Source organism: Saccopteryx bilineata, chromosome X (assembly GCF_036850765.1).
Source record: "Saccopteryx bilineata isolate mSacBil1 chromosome X, mSacBil1_pri_phased_curated, whole genome shotgun sequence".
NCBI lineage: Eukaryota > Metazoa > Chordata > Mammalia > Chiroptera > Emballonuridae > Saccopteryx > Saccopteryx bilineata.
The window spans coordinates 112,217,341-112,236,185 of NC_089502.1; the positions used below are offsets into that span (position 1 = coordinate 112,217,341).

The following is an 18,845-nucleotide window of genomic DNA, read 5'->3' on the forward strand; positions in this document are numbered from 1 at the left end:
TGGGACAGTTACAAGAGATAAAGACACTGGTTGTATGTAGCTTGCTACCACATCCAGCTGTACCCTCTCACTTCAGTGCACCTGTGTTGTCTCTTTAAGGATAGGCAGGTATACACAGAATGGATCCTAGACCACTTTGAAGACTCTTATTAAAGAAACAAACCGGCTGCTTCCCTGCTGGCAAGCTGTGCTTCCTTTACTATATCTTTGTGACTGAATGGTGCTAGATGTCACCTGTTGTTATCATGTGTGTTTGGCTGTTTAGATAAACTCAAATCCAGTGCTGGTGGACAAAGGGTGACATTGCTGGTGGGCAAAGGGTGATTGATTCTCCTGTGTGCTCTGTTCTAACTGGGGACATCCACATGCCAGGCCAACACTCTACCACTGAACCAACCAGCCAGGGCTTAAAAGGAGTATTTAATCTATATTGAAGACCGCTGCTTTAAAACAAGGTAGAGAATCATTTTACATAATAGCTATATAAAGAAACAGAGTGAAGATCAACAACTAAGTTTTCAGGTTTGGTGAAATTTCTGCATTTAGAAATTTTTTGGCACTTCAGCCTATATTTTGTGACATTTGAAAAATAGTGATACCACTGGAGATGCCAGCTAGCCTATATGCACCTTTTATACATTTCAAGAGGTTTCAAATTTCTTCCTCCCAAAGAGCCTTTAACTGGGTGCTCCACTTTGTGTATACTCACCTCATGACGAAACACAAACCCTGAAATTCCAGCTACGAGCTCAGCCAGGAACACCAGAGACAGAAACATGGCATACTGAAAATCAAGTGTACAAAGACAAAGTCAACTATGTCAAGATTAAGAAGAGTATTTCTTTGAGGTAGGTTATTTCTTGTTAGGGAGAATTAGACAAATCTTTCTATTCTCTAGACAAAGTTTAGGAAAAGTTTAAAAATATTCTCTAGATTTACCCACATGAGCCTCAATATAGGAATGTGTTTGTTTAATATGAAGAAGCATTTTGAGGCAGACATGCTGAGGACAGCTCATCCAGTGACTAGTAAGACACCTGCCAGCTTGACTCAATCAGGTGAAATCTGGAAGGGCTTTTTACTATGATATCTGCTATTTTTAATGTTAGAATCCTTGAACTAGAAAGTACTCGGGAGGTCACAGGATTGAGTTCCACCCTGTCTGGGAGACCTTCCTATTTATGGTCCTCTGACATCTGTGTACACCCTTCATCTACCATCTGCAAGCCCAGCTTTACCCACTCACCTTTTGCAGTTCATTCTGTTTGCAAGCTGTTTCAACTGCTAGAAATACTTCCTTTCCCTTGGCTACAGTTTGCCTACTTGTAACTTTCACTTACTGGTGTTGGATCTGCTTTCAGAAGATGTAAGAACCAGCTTAACCTCTCTTCTATACAGTAGGCCTTCATATGTACAAACATAGCCATGGTGTGACCCTGTTGCTTTCCTCCATTCAGGCAAATATCTCCAGTTTCTTTAAGCATGTCTCGTATAAAATGGCTTCAAAACTTCTTCCTTTGGAACTGTATCCCTGCCATCCCAAAAGAAAGACTAGAATGCGTACAAGTTGACCTCTGTCTCAATATGGTGGTCATGCCTGAATGAAGCATCCACAGAGATGACTAGTGGGCTACTTACCTCTCTTGTTCTGAACACTACATGAAATTGGTAACCTTTAAAAAAAGCAAATATGCTACACTACTAACTATGTTTACAAGTACCTAAAATCCTTAGTACTTCTTGCTCATTTGATGTTTCCTGTACTTTCCAAGTTGGTTTTGTGTGTGTACATGTGAATGCCTAAGTTCAGGGATACTATATGATACTTATGAGACATTAAGGGTTCCAATTTTTGTGACTTTGAAAAGCAGATAAAAGGAAAGGGAAAGGATTCCTTTCCTACAAGGCATATGTCTGGCAATCTGCTTTTTATCATCTCAAAATAAAATACAAATGACCTCAATGTTGGAATGCCCGTAGATGATGCTGTGGAATTTAGATAGGCTGCACATGGCTTTATCACTTACATGTAAAGTATACACATGTCCTGTAGAACATATACAAGAACACAAGATCATAAATTATTTTTTGCAGCTAGTGGTAAATATATTAAAAGGAAGAAATGCTGGCTTAAAATGCATTTCATTTGAAATATTAACAAAAGTCTCTACACATACTTAAAGCACAGACACTAAAATATCAAATGCACAGTTATGAGAATGCCTCGTGTACACAACTTCACTCTCTCAACTTTGTACAAAATGCAATTTAGAAGCCCACTTTGCTCTAGGGAGAATTTCTCACCAGGCTTAGACTCCATCAGAAGTCCTCCTAGGTTTGAACCCTAGCTTTTCTTTGGATGAACTCCTAGGAAAGAGGAATCATCTCTAGGCCTCCATAAAGTGAAAATAGTATTTTCAGTTGTTTTGCAATTAATGAGGTTAAATAAGGACTGAAAATTCTAGATGGACAGTTAATCAAGTGACTTCCTTTCTCATCAGCAAGATCAGCAATTTACTGTCCTTGGGAAGTTCCCTGCTTCCAGGACCTTCTGAGAACAGCTCTCTCTCCTTCACAAGGTTTTGGCCAAAAGTTGGGAAGAGCTTGTGCTACATACAGGTTGTAGGGTTCAAGTTTTATCCAAATGAAAATGCCATAGTAAAAGCTATGCTGGCTCTGGAAAGAGACATATATAGGTTCCAATTCCAGCGTTCCTCATATCAGCTGTAGGAACCTTGGCAGGTAATTTAACCGCAAAGTCTTTATCCTGTAACATGAAAATACAACCCATATTTCATGGTGATGGTTCAGAATAAGTAAAATGTAGTATGCAACCAGAACAGCATCTTATAAGTAAAGGATCTAAATGAGTTTTTAAATATTAAAAACAAACAAACAAAACAACCAACCAAACAACAGCAAAAAAAACTTCTGCCCTCCCCAAAAGGCTCATTGGCTAATGAGCTTGCAAGTATTAGGAGGAAATGGTAGTGTGGTGTGAAACTACCTTCAGAAGAGGCCAGAAATAACTATTCCATTGATGTATCCTCTCTTCTGCCCCCACCCCACCCTTGAGTCATAGTATTTGGCTGGAAGAAACATTCGTGATTTAGTCCAATACTATTATTTCATAAATGAGGACAAAGGTCCAAAGACATAAGCCAGTTAGTATCAGAATCAGTCAAATCTTATGACCAGGTCTCCTCCATTGTTGTTTAGACAGATGGATTTTTAACAATCTTTATTTTCTATGCATCTGAAGTTAATTTTCCCTGTGCTATTCATTGTACTAAACAAGAGGTTCTGGATGTTGTTTGTACAAAAGAATCCTCTGGAAAGCTTTTAGAAAATGTGATGTCAGAGCCTCCCTCCATAGATTTTGATTCAATTGGCCGGTAACAAAAGTGTTTTTAAAAGCTTCCCAGATGATTTAAACATGCATCCAAAGTTGAGGACTACTACACTAGACTAAAAGAAATCCTAGTGCTTGTAAGAAATACAATAAAAAAAAACACAGGGTGTTAACACAGAGTGGCAGCTTACAGCAGCAGAAGTGCCTCAATATGCCTGTGCTATGGCTTTTTTACCAAGCCAAAAGGATCAATGGTGACCTGGGCATGTCTCCTGCAAGGTCTGCAGAAGATAAAGTGGCCAAATCAAGCAGGACTTCCATGAGGTTGCCAACAAAGAGACTGACCTGTGCCAGTTTGGAAGGTGTTTCCTTTAGAGTGAATTACCTTCACACTCATATCTGTCACTAGATGGTATTATAGGTTACTATAACCTGGAGCTAAATGAGGAAGTACAGGTAACCAAGTACTGATGGAATCTCTGATCCTCCCCTTTCACAGAATAAGACATCTGAAATAAATCCTTTTAAATATTTCTTTTCTTTTGAGGGGAAGATTTGGCTACCTTCTATCTATAAAATCCTTTAATATTAACTTTTATTAATGAAGAACACAGGCAGTGAGTGGAGATTTAGGAAACTGGTCTACCAAAAAGTTAAGAATCAGACTAACAACTTTTTAACAGCCTGCCCTTAACTCTTTGGAAAACATCACTGCTATGTCTGCACTATTGTAATAAAGGCACCCAGCACTGGTCCTGGTAGCTAGTGCTTGGCAGTGCATCAACCCTCTATTGAGTGAAGAAACTCTGCCTTAGCTCAACTCCCATAGAACTGTGTGCCAGTTTAGAGAAGCATGCGCCCATGCATGCACAACCAACTCAAAGAGGCATAAAGTATTTCTCCAATGGGAACTTGGAAAAGAAAGGCTGCTTATTTTTGGGATGCTGCCTTGCCCACCAAAGCTGCACATCACATGCTTGAAGAGATTTCTAAGACAGAATTCAAAAATGGAACAGGGTGTCTTGCCATTAGGATAGGAACTGTTGGCCACTGCCTTCTCATCACTTACCTCAGGGGACCAGGACTGGATTTTCTGTGCCAGGCTGTGTTTGGGGTTGTTTTTCCCCTTAGAGGATTAAAGGGTGGGTTGTGTAAGAATCTGGACTAAAATTAGAGTCAATGAATATTGAGGTCTTGTCTGTGGCTTCAAGAAAGGCCACTTTGCTTTCATGTGATTTATATCTTTACCAAAAGGAATTAAAAGAGTAGTAATGATGTTGTGACATACTCACCAGTTTCAACATCCATGGGCTACCACGGCATGTAGCGAAGCATCCAAACAGGCCAAAAACAACAATAGTGGTGCCAGTTCCGATGAGGACATAGGGAGCATTTGTGGAGTTCTCAGCAATGAGGGAGATATAAGTGCCGAGAGTGAGTTTTCCCCAGACTCCAACGGCCAGCAGGATCACCCCAGTGATCTGAGAAAGGGGAGGAGGGAGAAGGGAGTGTAAAACTGATGCTGAGAAAGGTGAAAATCAACGCAAAGCAATGTTGCTTGAATCTGACGACTCCAGTTTCCATCAGCAAATTGGCAATTGCTGAAGGATTCCCTAAAGCCATGCAAAAATGTTGAAGACCATTAACTAAAGGCATCACAGAGCAAAGACACTTTGATATTGTACAATTACATCTGTCTCCTAAACAATCCTATATGCATTTAGTATAATAATCAGAAGTAAAGCCAATAATAAATAACTTTTTAAACTGCTTAAAAAGTACATCCTAATACAGTTTTTAGACTTTCCAGGCTTAGTGTGAGAGAAGCTGTCTGAAGCTGAACTGGATATAACCCAAGTAAGAATGTCAACCACCCTCTTCAATGGTATGAGTATACATAGTATGTTTTAAGGACATTCCCGTGTTTTAAGGAACAAGGTGATTTTCTTTGACTATTTTCACAAAAAATCTCTACAAAAGCAAAACATTCAAAGGTTTTTGATTCCCTGTTGATTCACTGCTTTATTTATAATAATTTATTCAATTTAAAACAACAGAAGAATTCAAATAACCCCTGGAATTAGCTATAATGTGATTTGTCAAACCTCTATGATCAAGCCAAAAGAAATTCCCACAGCATGTATAAACTCCAGAACCTTGTGTCAATCAGGCCCTTACTTCAGAGGATAGCCTTGGGACTGCATACTATGCGTTACTCTCCATCCCCTAAAATTTTGGCTGCTGAAGCCAACGGTTGACTGTGTCTCTATCTCCATAGCTGGTCTCTCCTTCAGTTTACCAAAAGCTTAGTAAATTATTCAGACTAACAGCCCTCTTAACTGCTACCACTTCTGACACTTTATGGGGCTCACAGAAGCCTGGGTGTTCAAGAAAGCTCTTCCCCAGTTTGGTCCCATCATTTCACCCAATGTCCTATACCAGATGCTTCAGTACCCTGTCCAGTCTGCCTATTCAAGTTAGGCCAGATAAGAAGCTGGTCAAAACCAGTATGATACAAATTATTAGCTATCTCATCAATGTTTCCCCTGTCAATCAATGCACAGTTCACTGTTATATAACATCTGTAAGTGAATACCACTAGATATGTGCTACATGAGCATCCAAACAGCTGGGCCAGCGAAGATGCCAAGGCCTCTCTTTTTTTCACTCTGAAAACTCCTTCTGCAGTTTGGAGCCATCACGTTCTACCATCAGACTATTTTTCTGTGCAGGAAAATGAATGGATCCTGCACCTTTCGCCATATCAGGTGAGAGACTGGTTTCCACCTATTTAGGAGGAAGGGTTCAGTAGAAACAATAAAAATTTATTGATACTCCCTTACCCCATCCCCAATAGCCTCTTTGCTTTGTAGAAACATCACCGTGAAAGAATTAAAAGCTTTAAATCAGAAAAAGATTGAGGAACGAATGAAACTTTTATAAGATAAAGATGAATGGATGTGATACAACCTTGAGGAGAGAATGTTTGACACTAGTGTTTGGGAGATGGTGGCCCAGTGGAGGTCTACTGCCTTTGAAAAGTTCCAATGGAAATGGCCTTAGTGAGTTAAGAAAACCAAGATCACAGATGTTGCCAAGAGTTCAAAGTCCTCTGCTGACATCTGCTGGTTGCTAAAAAAAGTATCTTCCTTGGACAGCCCCTTCTGCCATAATCCTTCAAATGGAAACATAAAGGTATTTTATCTATTAGAATAAAAATTTAAGTTACAACTCCCCACTCATTAGAGGTAAGAACACACTGAACATTAAGTTGAAATGACAGTGCCTAAACTGTCTTTTATTACTCATTTCTTAGCACAGTGCCAGGTAGAAAGCAAATGTTTAATATTCATTGACAAACAAATATATTTCGTTTCTCTGGGTCTTATAACTTTTGTTTTATAAAACAGAGCCCTTCAAGTGCCAAGTACTTATAAAACTTCTCTATCTGGTAAATACTATAAGGTAAGTTAAAATGAAACCAAAGAGAAACTTTCCCCTACTTCCCTCTCTGGCATTATATACCTAAAGTTGTAAATATCACAATATAAATATATTAAACAAAACCAAAAATTCTATTAAACTAGTCATGGTTTATATAGGTTGAATATAGGTCTCATCTAGAGACTTGAAATTTCACAGGATTGTCCCCAAAGATTCATAAGACTTCAGACATAAACTGAGCAGCCACATTCTATACATCACTATTGCCAGTCATTATTGGAATGTGATTGTTTTAATGAAAGTATTCATTACTGACAAAGTTTAAGATAATATCTTATATTTCTGGGACAAGTAATTTCACTTACTACCATAACAAATATTATATGTAGTATGTTAAAGTTAACACATTCTTATTTTATGGCAAACAGGATTAACATTTTTATTTTTTCTCTCCGTTCAAAAAATAATTCCTCCAAGTGAAACCAATGCTTTGTATATGAAACTGCTCATCACGTAAAATACAAAGTTTATATCAATTTGTTAAAATATTCATATTATAATGTAAATTACAAATATTTCTTTTTTTCAATAAAACTGTTTTTGCAGGCCCTGGCCGGTTGGCTCAGTGGTAGAGCGTCAGCCTGGCGTGCGGGAGTCCCGGGTTCGATTTCCGGCCAGGGCACACAGGAGAAGCGCCCATCTGCTTCTCCACCCCTCCCCCTCTCCTTCCTCTCTGTCTCTCTCTTTCCCTCCCGCAGCCGAGGCTCCATTGGAGCAAGGATGGCCCGGGCGCTGGGGATGGCTCCTTGGCCTCTGCCCCAGGCGCTAGAGTGGCTCTGGTCGCGGCAGAGCGATGCCCTGGAGGGGCAGAGCATCGTCCCCTGGTGGGCATAGCGTCGCCCCCTGGTGGGCGTGCCAGGTGGATCCCGGTCGGGCGCATGCGGGAGTCTGTCTGACTGTCTCTCCCCGTTTCCAGCTTCAGAAAAATACAAAAAGAAAAGAAAAAAAACAACAAAAAAACCCCTGTTTTTGCACACCTCAAAGTGTGCCAATAAGCACAAACATAACATTGTGGGTACCGTACTGATAGAGAAAAGCCATACGTTGACCACGCTAGTCACCCTCTAAAGAACTCCTCCATTAGATGACATGGAGACTAGGACAGTTATGCATGTCCCTTCCAGCACTCGTGTGATAGAACTCTAAGACCAATCTAGAAAGAAAATGTCTTCTCTAATGTTGCTCTTTTCCTATACAAACATTACAATGGACCATTTCTGGAAACCCAAATTCCACATATTCAAGGCCTTCCACACACACAAAACCTATCTTTTCAGCCTCATCTTCCTCATGACTGTATATTCTATGTAATTCCAGGAAAACCAGGCTGCTCTCTGTGCACTTCTTGTACTTTATTGCTTCACACCCTGTGCTCTTAATGATCCTCTTACCTAGATTTCTTACCCTTTCTATCACTACCTGTCTATGTCTTAAACTCTTTTGGTACACTGTACCCATTCCTCCCCATCTCTTTAAACAGAACTTACGCTATAGTACTCCATCATCATGCTGTGCCCTAGACCCCTCCCATGCACATCTGGTACTGTGATTCCCTTGAGGGAAGAAGCTGCACAGCTTGCACATAGTCAATGTCCAATATTTCTGTTGCATGAATGAATAAGCACCCACCTGTAGATTGAAGAATGGAAAAAGTTTCATGTTATCCATTCACCTACTGAACCTCTCTGAGAACCTATAACAAGTGATAAAAATGCTAATCTGAGCAGGCATCGTAATCTGGGGAAATAATATTAAGAATAAAGAAGAGCCTGGGCCCTGGCCGGTTGGCTCAGCGGTAGAGTGTCGGCCTGGCGTGCAGGAGTCCCGGGTTCGATTCCCAGCCAGGGCACACAGGAGAGGCGCCCATTTGCTTCTCCACCCCTCCCCCTCTCCTTCCTCTCTGTCTCTCTCTTTCCCTCCCGTAGCCGAGGCTCCATTGGAGCAAAGATGGCCCGGGCGCTGGGGATGGCTCTGTGGCCTCTGCCTCAGGCGCTAGAATGGCTCTGGATGCGACAGAGCGACGCCCCAGAGGGGCAGAACATCGCCCCCTGGTGGGCATGCCGGGTGGATCCCGGTCGGGCGCATGCGGGAGTCTGTCTGACAGCCTCCCCGTTTCCAGCTTTGGAAAAATGAAAAAAAAAAAAAAAAAAAAGAAGAGCCTGACCAGGTGGTGGTGCAGTGGATAGAGTGTAGAAATGGGACGTGGAGGACCCAGGTTCAAAACCCTGAGGTTGCCAGCTTGAGCGTGGCCTCACCTGGTTTGAGCAAGGCTCACCAGCTTGAGCCCAAGGTCGCTGGCTTGAACAAGGGGTCACTCCATCTGCTGTAGGCCCCTGGTCAAGGCACGTATGAGAAAGCAATAAATGAGAAACTAAGGTACTGCAATAAAGAATTGATGCTCCTCATCTCTCTCCCTTCTGGTCTGTCTGTCCCTGTCTGTCCCTCCCTCTGTCTCTGTCACCAAAAAAAAAAAAAAAAAAGAAAAAAGAAAAAAGGATTAAATAGAAAAGGGAGAAAAATGTTGGAGCTGTAGTGTGCCCTGAGGTGAGTAAAACCATACTTGGTGGTGGGAGTGGTGGTCAACTAGAGATGAGTATTCAAAAAAATTGCCAGGCAGTTGGAGAAAAAAACCAAATAAAACAAAACTATAGACAAAAAGCTAAAGATCCATAAAACACAATAAGTTACCATATTTCCCCATGTATAAGACACTCCCATGTATAAGATGCACCTTAATTTTGGGGCCTGAAATTTGAAAAAAAAAATGTATTACATAAAGTCATTGAACTCAAGTTTAATTCATCATTAAACAATAAGCGCAAACACAACAAGCATGAAAAAGCGGAAAATGCAAGCAAAGACATCTACATCTACTGTATAAGACGCACCCAGTTTTTAGACCCCAAAATTTTCAAAAAAAAGTGCATCTTATGCATGGGGAAATATGGTTGTACTTTCTCATATTTTTACTACTATAATAATGCTTCTTACTAAGAATAAGAAACATATTGTACAAAGACAAGCCAAAGACAAAAGTTATTGTTGTCTGTGTGAATTTTTCCTTGGTTCCTGTCAACACACACACATACCCATATATGTACCTTTGCAAGCACTCAGGTTGAAAAGCAAGGAACAGGTTCTTTTCACATCTCTTTTCTGCTTTTGGGTGCTATGAGTAGGTTCATCATGTACCAAAGTAACTCTGTGTCTTCGTTGTTTAGAGACCTCATATTTCTAAATTAATGATGGAAATTTTGCTCTTTCTGAGAATTATCAATAAGCAAGCAGCCTATAGTGTGGTTCAGAAAGGAATAGACTATATGTCATAGATGAATGACAGTGACCTGGTAAAGTCACCATCACCATCTTATGTATTCCCACATCAACCACAAGCCAGGAGGGCAGGCCAGCACCCACCAGCAGTTGCCAGGCTGAGTTTCTCAGTCTCTTTGTATTCCAGCATCTTATGACATCTCCATATTACCTGGGTGCTTACAGCACAGTTCAAAATGCATGGGTAGCAGAGTACCAGCAGCTACCTCTGATTTAGGCTTGATGATGAGGCTGAAGAACTACAATGGTAGCATCAGAAAAGGAAGATAGGTTAGGACAAAAAAAAAAAGCTTTTGTGTGACAATTCATATTATTTTAAAATTACATTGAAAGAAAATGACAGGTAGCTTTGCCAAAATACCAAGAGATGTCTGAAATACTCTGGAAGAGAAATACTGAGGTTTATTTTCATCCTAAATAGGATGTTGAGGGAGCAAGAAGACCTTGCTCCTGCCAGGTCAACACAGCTAATGCTAGAAAGTCTCCTATCATCCCGACAGTGTCCTGATCCTCAGAAAGGAGTCAGGGACACTGAGCTTTCATGTTTCTCACATGCACAGAGGCATTTTACTTAGCACACTCCCTTTTGTGCTCACAGACCATAAACCTTCAGATTAAACTGCAGCAACTCCTCTTATGCCCACGAAAGACTAGGCCATACATGTTTAAATCGGCCAGAGTAAAATCCATATATTCTTTTTTCTTTAATTGCATCATACATTAAATATAAACCTGTGGCTCAGAATAATGTCTTTATGTTCAGGTAGAAGGTGGGGCTCATAAACCATGTATTATACAATTAAAGGGGAAAAAAGATAATAGAAAATTGAATTATAAAAGCACAAGCTATCTGGAAGACACTGCCCTGCCCAAGGAACCATATAGGATAGAACTATAGGATCTAAAACCAGCCAAAAGAAAAACACAGAAGAAATTATAGGTATAAATCTCAGCTAGACAGCATTTTAGGTGAGAGCCACAAATCAATCATCCCAGAGATTTACAGGTTAATTCACTCTTGGCAATTACATGAAGATGTATTATGAAATGCTCTTCCGCCACTCCAGAGGATTCTATAACTCAAGAAAAAAAATGCGGAACACAGAAACTCCATATAAATCATCAACAATTAAAATACAGGATTCTTAGAAGTTAGCTCTTAAGAAGAAAAGTAGCTAACAAACTATGCTTTTGGCTTATTTTGCTGAGGAGACAGCAGGGTACGAAGAGTCTTTGCAGTGTTCCGACCTGATTTTGTAGAGGTGGATAAAGCAACCAGAAAGAAAAACCAGCAGCTTCCATCCACAATCTTATGGTCTTCTTTTTAAATTTGAAGAAGTAACAGTGTGAATCTGTTACATTTTCAACCTAAAATTTTATTAATAATTATTTGTGTAAATACTTAGGGTTTTAAAACAGACTTAAAGAGCAGAATTTATTGGGACTTTCCAGCAGGCTTGAGAACTCAGCTCAGATGAATGGCAAAAGGGTACCTAATATATTTAAAAGGTAGATGAATGGAAGAGCTCTTGGCTGGGGGTTAGGATATCAAGACTTCAGTTGTCATTTTTGTTACAAATTAGCTGTGTGATCTCGGGCAGATCACCTAACCTTTCTGGGCCTGAATTCTCTATTCAATAGGATTAGGAGGTAGACAAACCTGATTTTCAGTGCTTCCCCATTTCTAACATTCAACAACAAATAATGGATTTCAAATTTGACCTGTTTATTCACTATGGAATATATTTATACATGTGCCATTGGGAAAATAAGCACAAGAAAGTTTATGACATTCTCTCTGTGACTGAAAACCATCAACAGTGGGAGTAGGAAAGTCAGCCCATTTCTGAACTCGAAATGCACTGTTCTGCTAGCTTTCCAAGATGACAAGTAGTTTCTGGGAGAGAGAATGCATGTATAAGGAGCCATGCATTGTAGTTTTACACAGACATCCAAAAATTCATTTGCTCACTGACATGAAAATAAACTTTCCTTTTAAATAAGGATGGCACTGTTATCTTCAAAGCAACAAGATATATGCTTTGAGCTGTTTCTTTCTAGGCCAGCATGTTAGCCAATTCGATCCTTTTCTCCTTTGCTTTTATGTCTATGTGTATGTGTGTGGAAGAGAACACAAAATGCATGATGGGAAATTAGTGGTATTATTAAAAATGCATAGAGAAGTTGAGAAGAGGGGGAGAATTAAAAGGATTTTAAATGCTGGTTTGTTAAAACTGAATTTGAGAACCCATAGGAAACTCATTTGGCTACGCCCTCGTTTTGAGGTGACCAAAGGCCAAGACCACACAGGTAACATGTTCATTGGCAGTTGTGGGTGTAGGACTAGAGTTCAGAATTTAGTGGTTAATCAGAACTGCAGGTGAGGGTTGAGACCAGAAGTGACAGTTGAAAGAAAAATGTGTCTCAGGAAACAGAAGCACAGGATGGTTGGGAGGACAAGAGCTAAGGCTTGAGGAAGCCGGGCACTAGAACATGAGAGGACAATACTGGTAGACAGGAAATAGTGAGAAGATGAAGAATATGGTGGACACGTCTATGATAGTAGCTGTCAACGGGAAAAGATGGAGACATGGAAGAAAGACATTTTTTTTTCTTCTGAAGACTTACGGTGGAGGAAAAACAACAGCACAATTCATTGACCCCAGATATGCCAATGAACAAACATGGTACTCTTTATTCATATATCCAGTACAGTCCATTAAAGTTATATTTTGTATTTAAATATTTTATTCTATAGCCAATTTACAAAATTTAAGTGCCAGGAACAAAATCATTTGTCACAAACTTTATCTTCTATTTGGATTTTATCAGTGACCACATAGCCATGGTCTGAAGTGCAGATTGTCTCTAACAGATCCTAGAAGCCTTTGAAAATATGTAAAGTCAGCAATTCCAGCTGTGGCTGTGGACCTACTACAGCATCTTCTTCACCTGTGTGGTGAAGCAGCTGATCATTTCATAGAAATGGCTCCAAAAATGCTTGGAGTTCACCAAACAAACAATGCTTCTTACTCCCAGATGTTTTCAAAATGCAACCACTAGCTTGTACCAGCCATTGTGCATATCTGTCCCTTAGTTCTTCATTTGTGAAATGACAGAACTGGCTCTAGTCACATCTGCAGGGGCCCTTCTAGTGTTTAAGTTGTATTTGTCTCCTTGAATTGTCCAAATGGTCCTCAGAAGGGTCAAGATCAAGCCCAACTGTTAGATAGAATGCAGACTACACTAGTCAGCAGCATTTACCAAGGGCCTATGCTGGCTGGGGTTTATATTCAGTCTGGGGGATTCTAGCTGCAGAGTGGTTTAGGCAGGTGAATGGATGGAGACCAAATAATCTCTAATGGCTTAGAGATCTGGGAAGTGGTAGAAACTGATCAATATGGTGACGGCACTTTCTGGATGAAAATCTGGGTCTGACCGTGGTAGAGACATTTGAAATTGGCCTATCATAGAAAATCAGGGCTACATGGCTTCTAAAATCATAATAAAGGTACTTCATTAAAATAGCCTTTTACTACTTGAATAACTAAACCCCTTCAAATGAGGCCCAAGCAGTTCTACATTATACTTAATTCCTTTACTCAACAAAAGTTCACAGGAAATTTCCAAACATGTTATAGGAACTCTGTATATCTCATTAGGAAATGAGAAAAAATAGACATTCCTGAATTGGTTGTTCATTTTCCCATATATTACCCTCCAAGATTTTGGATTTTAGACCTACTCTCCTCTTTTAAAAAATCCCTAAAGAAAGGCTTCAAAAGCAAAAAAAATAAAAATTAAAAAAAAATTCACTGCACACTTATTAGCACATTGAGAAACTTTCCATTATGCCATGAAAAAAATTTAAGGGCAGCTTATTCTGAGCCTCCTGGCATTATTTTTTTATTTATAAGTATTGTTGACAAATTCTCATTGAAAATGTTCAAAACAGAACTTAGGTTTTTGATTTATATTAATAAAGGGTGTGTCACGCCAACTTCACGTCCCTAAGAGCATATAATAGGAAGAAGTGAGCAAACCAGAGGCTAAGGCTGTCTGGATGTAGCTCACACCTCTGGTTTTAGTGATGACCCAGATATATAAATAGATGGCATATAGGTGAATACCTATTAGGAATTGGGGCCAGTAAAGCCACTTACAAGGAGATTTAGGTGCTTAGAAATCAGGACCAGCTGTAGTGGCTAAAGTGACAGAGGCTTAATGTTTGCGGGATTCCCTCTATGCCACATCTTCCCCATGGAACCCCTATTTGATCTCTCATATATAAAATCTGTTGACCCAGTTAACACACACAAATTTGGGTGAGTGCCAGGGGCACAGACAGTGTTTGTCTCATTAGCAGGTGGTCCACCAAGTGCAGGAAGAGCTGTGGGGAGAAACCACTTCCCTTGCTTCCATTCCTCAGTGACCTGGGACTGAACCAGATGTGAAAAGATAGATCAAATTCCAAAATAATAAGGAAAGATATTTTAAAAGAAGATAATGTCAGTGTAAGGTTATAAACAAGCTACAACTATATTATTAATGTGTGTTGACAGAAAGTTTCTGCTGACCACACATGTATCATGTCCTGTATTGTTAATTGTGTGTACATCAAGGTTTAAAGAGTGTTGTGGGAGGAAATAAGGACTTTTTGCCTCCTTTGTAAACACCAAAGCCTCACCCACATCCTGTGCCTGATTTTCTAAGACAATATGTCATTCCGACATTCTGTCCTAACACCCAGTTTTTAAGTAGAATCACTGCTTGTCTCACCATAATTCCCGATTTTTAAAATTGAAGGCCAGCCACCGTGCCTATAGTGAGCACACAAGTAAAAGCTCCATAAATTCAGAATGAACATTAGTGGCGATCTCTTCTGCAAATTTAGATCCCTTACAGTGGCCATATCCTTGAGTTACTGGATGGGAATATACCTGGACAAACCAGTCCTAACAATTATTCCATAAATATGAACCTACATGTCAGCCTGTGACTGAACAGGGCATGTTTCTCTCATAATTATGCTGTTGAACAAATTTAGCTTTCTAGGAGTTCCATTATTTTAGAAAGGGATTTTGCATATTTCTTTATAGGAGTATTATCTTCAAAATACCCCAAAACAAAACCATAGTCCTACAATATACATTATATTTTATACATGGCTGTATAAAGTAAATAGGAAGAAGTTTGAACTCAGATAGTGAAGAAATCCCTTAAGGTTCTATCTGGCTATGAATTGATGAAGTGTTAGGAGGGATGGTGTGTTTTGGGGAACTCATGTCTTTTTGTGAAATTGGAGCTGATAACACTTAATGCCAAAAGAGGACCTATTATTGAGTAAAAGAATCTGTGGAGCCCTGGCCGGTTGGCTCAGCGGTAGAGCGTCAGCCTAGCGTGCGGAGGACCCGGGTTCGATTCCCGGCCAGGGCACACAGGAGAAGCACCCATTTGCTTCTCCACCCCTCCGCCGCGCTTTCCTCTCTGTCTCTCTCTTCCCCTCCTGCAGCCAAGGCTCCATTGGAGCAAAGATGGCCCGGGCGCTGGGGATGGCTCTGTGGCCTCTGCCTCAGGCGCTAGAGTGGCTCTGGTCGCAACATGGCGACGCCCAGGATGGGCAGAGCATCGCCCCCTGGTGGGCAGAGCATCACCCCTGGTGGGCGTGCCGGGTGGATCCCGGTCGGGCGCATGCGGGAGTCTGTCTGACTGTCTTTCCCTGTTTCCAGCTTCAGAAAAATGCCAAAAAAAAAAAAAAAAAAAAAAAGAATCTGTGGAAGAAACATGCATGTAGTATTCAACAATAAAACTTGCACAAACTGAGTTTCTGTTCTCCTTTCAGTGGTCCTTTTTCCTAAGATGATTTAGAGGAGGAAGACCACTTTGTAGTGATTTGATTAACTTCCTTCTCAACATTCAAATATCTTTACTGCACACATGTGTGATACTGCCACCAATAAGATACACATGGAAAATTCAAATATTTAATGTTGACAGGGTATTGTGGGAAAAAATAACTTTAGGTAACACATGATCTTGGCAAAAAAAAATCAGTCATTTCAGAAAAGCATAAAGAGGGTACATTGCCACTTCTACCACTACCACTTGGGCCAAGCCACTGTCTCTCCCTGTGTCCCCCCATGTACCCATATTCTGTTCTCAACATACCAGTCAAGGTGATCCTGTTTAAATCTAAGTCCCATAATATTAATCCTTTGCTCAAACCCCTTCCACATTTTATCTTTAAGTGAAAGCCAATATTCTCAGCTGGCTTGCAAGGCCCTACTTGACCTGATAGTTCCTCTGATGTGACTTCCACTGACTCCCTCACTGGCCTTACTGGGCTCCAGTGTTGTCACAGGCCTCTTTGCTGCCCTCCAAACACTACTGGCCTGGTTCTTATGTCAGGGACTTTTATACTTGCTCTTCCCTCTGCCTGAACTTCTGAGACCTCTCATGTCTTTGAGTCTCTGCTCCTCAATGAGCCCTTCCCTCATTACTCTATTTACAATTTAGAATCCCGTCCTTCCAGCATTGCTTAGTCCCTCCCTTCCTGTTTTTTTCCCCCTCCACTTCCCTTGTCACCTTAGAACACGAATTTACTGGGTTAATCTGTCTCCCAAAATGAATGGAAGCTCTGTGAGGGCAGGGAATTTTGCCTGTTAATTGATGTATCCCTAAAGCCAAGACAATGTCTGATCACAGTAATTGGTCAGTAAATAAATGTGAAATGTCTGAATACAAGATGGCAGGCAGGTGAGCAAGTGTGAATTTCAGAGGCCATAAGACCTATCATCACTAGCACTAAACTAAGGAAGCCAAATAGTGGACTTGGCTTTTATAAGGCCCAGGCCAGGCAGTGCACTCAACGTAAAATCTGTTCTTTGTCCAATTAGCTTTTAATCCAGCACATTGCTTCACAAATGTCTGCTTTTGACCACAAAGAGGACTAAATAAGGAAACAAGGGAATGTGTTGGTCTAATCCATCACCACTAATGGAAATGTAAGTCAAAGCTCTAACATGCTATAAGTCCATGAAGTCTGTAATTGATGGTTAGGAGAATGAGCAGTACTTATACCAGCAAGCTACCTCTCTCTTTTAAGAAATGACAATAGTGGGAGAGAGGGTAGGTCCTTATTATGTGCTGGACACTATGCTAGTGATCTAATGCTTTATCTAGCTCAATCTCCCTAATAACCTATAAAACTTGCCTGAGGTCATGACCACTAAGTGACCAAATAGGTACTCAAGGTCCTGGCCCTCAACCACTGCCTTCCCTTAAAATCCTCTTAAAAAGCTTGACTGGAGAAGTTTCTTTCTTCCCAATCCTCTCCTCCTCACAATTCTGTAAGAAAACCTCAGAAATCAGTGTTATTCATCCTGGCACTAATATCAGATTGATTCTCAACCCTGAGAATTTGGCTGCCATGATTAAAAAATAAAATCTGCAAGTATAGTCACCAATTTACTTATTTAAAAAGCGTTCTCTGTTATTTCTCCCCTTTGAAGCAGGAAGATCCATAGAAATGAAAACATATTCTATTTCATGCCACAGCTTCATATTTTAAAAATCCTGATGTATATGTTGGGATGAGACAGAAATGGTAATTATCATGGACAGCAGACACAAATCTACACGAGGACCAATCTGAAGAATCAGTAAAGCTTGACATACAAACAGAAAACTGCAGCATATTCTGGGGACAGTTAAGGAAACTAAAGTAGTAGTACTCTGGGTTTGGCCCTGAGGAAGAAACAAAGCAAAGCAAAACAAAACAAAACAAAACAGGAGGCTATGGTTGAAATATATATGAAGAGGCCCTGGCCGGTTGGCTCAGTGGTAGAGCGTCGGCCTGGCATGCAGGAGTCCTGGGTTCGATTCCCGGCCAGGGCACACAGAAGAAGCGCCCATCTGCTTCTCCACCCCTCCCCCTCTCCTTCCTCTCTGTCTCTCTCTTCCCCTCCTGCAGCCGAGGCTCCATTGGAGCAAAGATGACCCGGGCGCTGAGGATGGCTCTGTGGCCTCTGCCTCAGGCGCTAGAATGGCTCTGGATGCAACAGAGCGATGCCCCAGAGGAGCAGAGCATCACCCCCTGGTGGGCATGCCGGGTGGATCCCGGTCGGGTGCATGCGGGAGTCTGACTGCCTCCCCGTTTCCAGCTTCGGAAAAATGAAAAAAAAAAAAGAAAGAAATATATATGAAGATAACCTACTTTGAAGCTGTGGAATCATCTGATTTTCAAAGTAGCTCTGACCCAAAGTGATAGGCTGACTTGCCAGCTAAGGCAGTGGTGTTGTTCTGCCTGCCCCATAGCCTGGGAGGAGGATATGATCAGTCCTTCACAGACTAAGGGTACAGTCAGAAACACAGTTAACTGTGTATGTGCCTGGGATCAATGGCCTTTATTGAGCAGTACTGTGCTCCCTATATGCTTCATCACATTTATTCTTAATTCTTGTTTTGCTGATGTAAAACAAACTTTGAAAACTGAGGCTTTGAACAAGGTTCAACAACTTGCTCAAGGTCAGAAAGCTAATAAGTAGTCCAGCCCGAAGTGAAATTCATCTCTGTCTGACTAGTAAGCATTTTCCCAAACCATCATGATTCTTTGCATCCAGTGGCAGTGTGAGCAAAACAGGGAAGCTCCTCGGGC

At 40.8% G+C, this 18,845-nt stretch overlaps 1 protein-coding gene across 1 annotated transcript in view; it reads right to left on the reverse strand.

The window, feature by feature from the left end:
- The window catches only part of TSPAN7 (tetraspanin 7), a 143,859-nt gene that overhangs the window by 19,241 nt on the left and 105,773 nt on the right, over positions 1–18,845 (reverse strand). Inside the window, exons 2-3 of the mRNA XM_066250004.1 lie at positions 4,645–4,833; positions 710–784 (exon numbers count right to left, since the gene is read on the reverse strand). Coding sequence (XP_066106101.1) covers positions 710–784; positions 4,645–4,833 — 264 coding nt within the window. The remainder of the gene's footprint in view (positions 1–709; positions 785–4,644; positions 4,834–18,845) is intronic.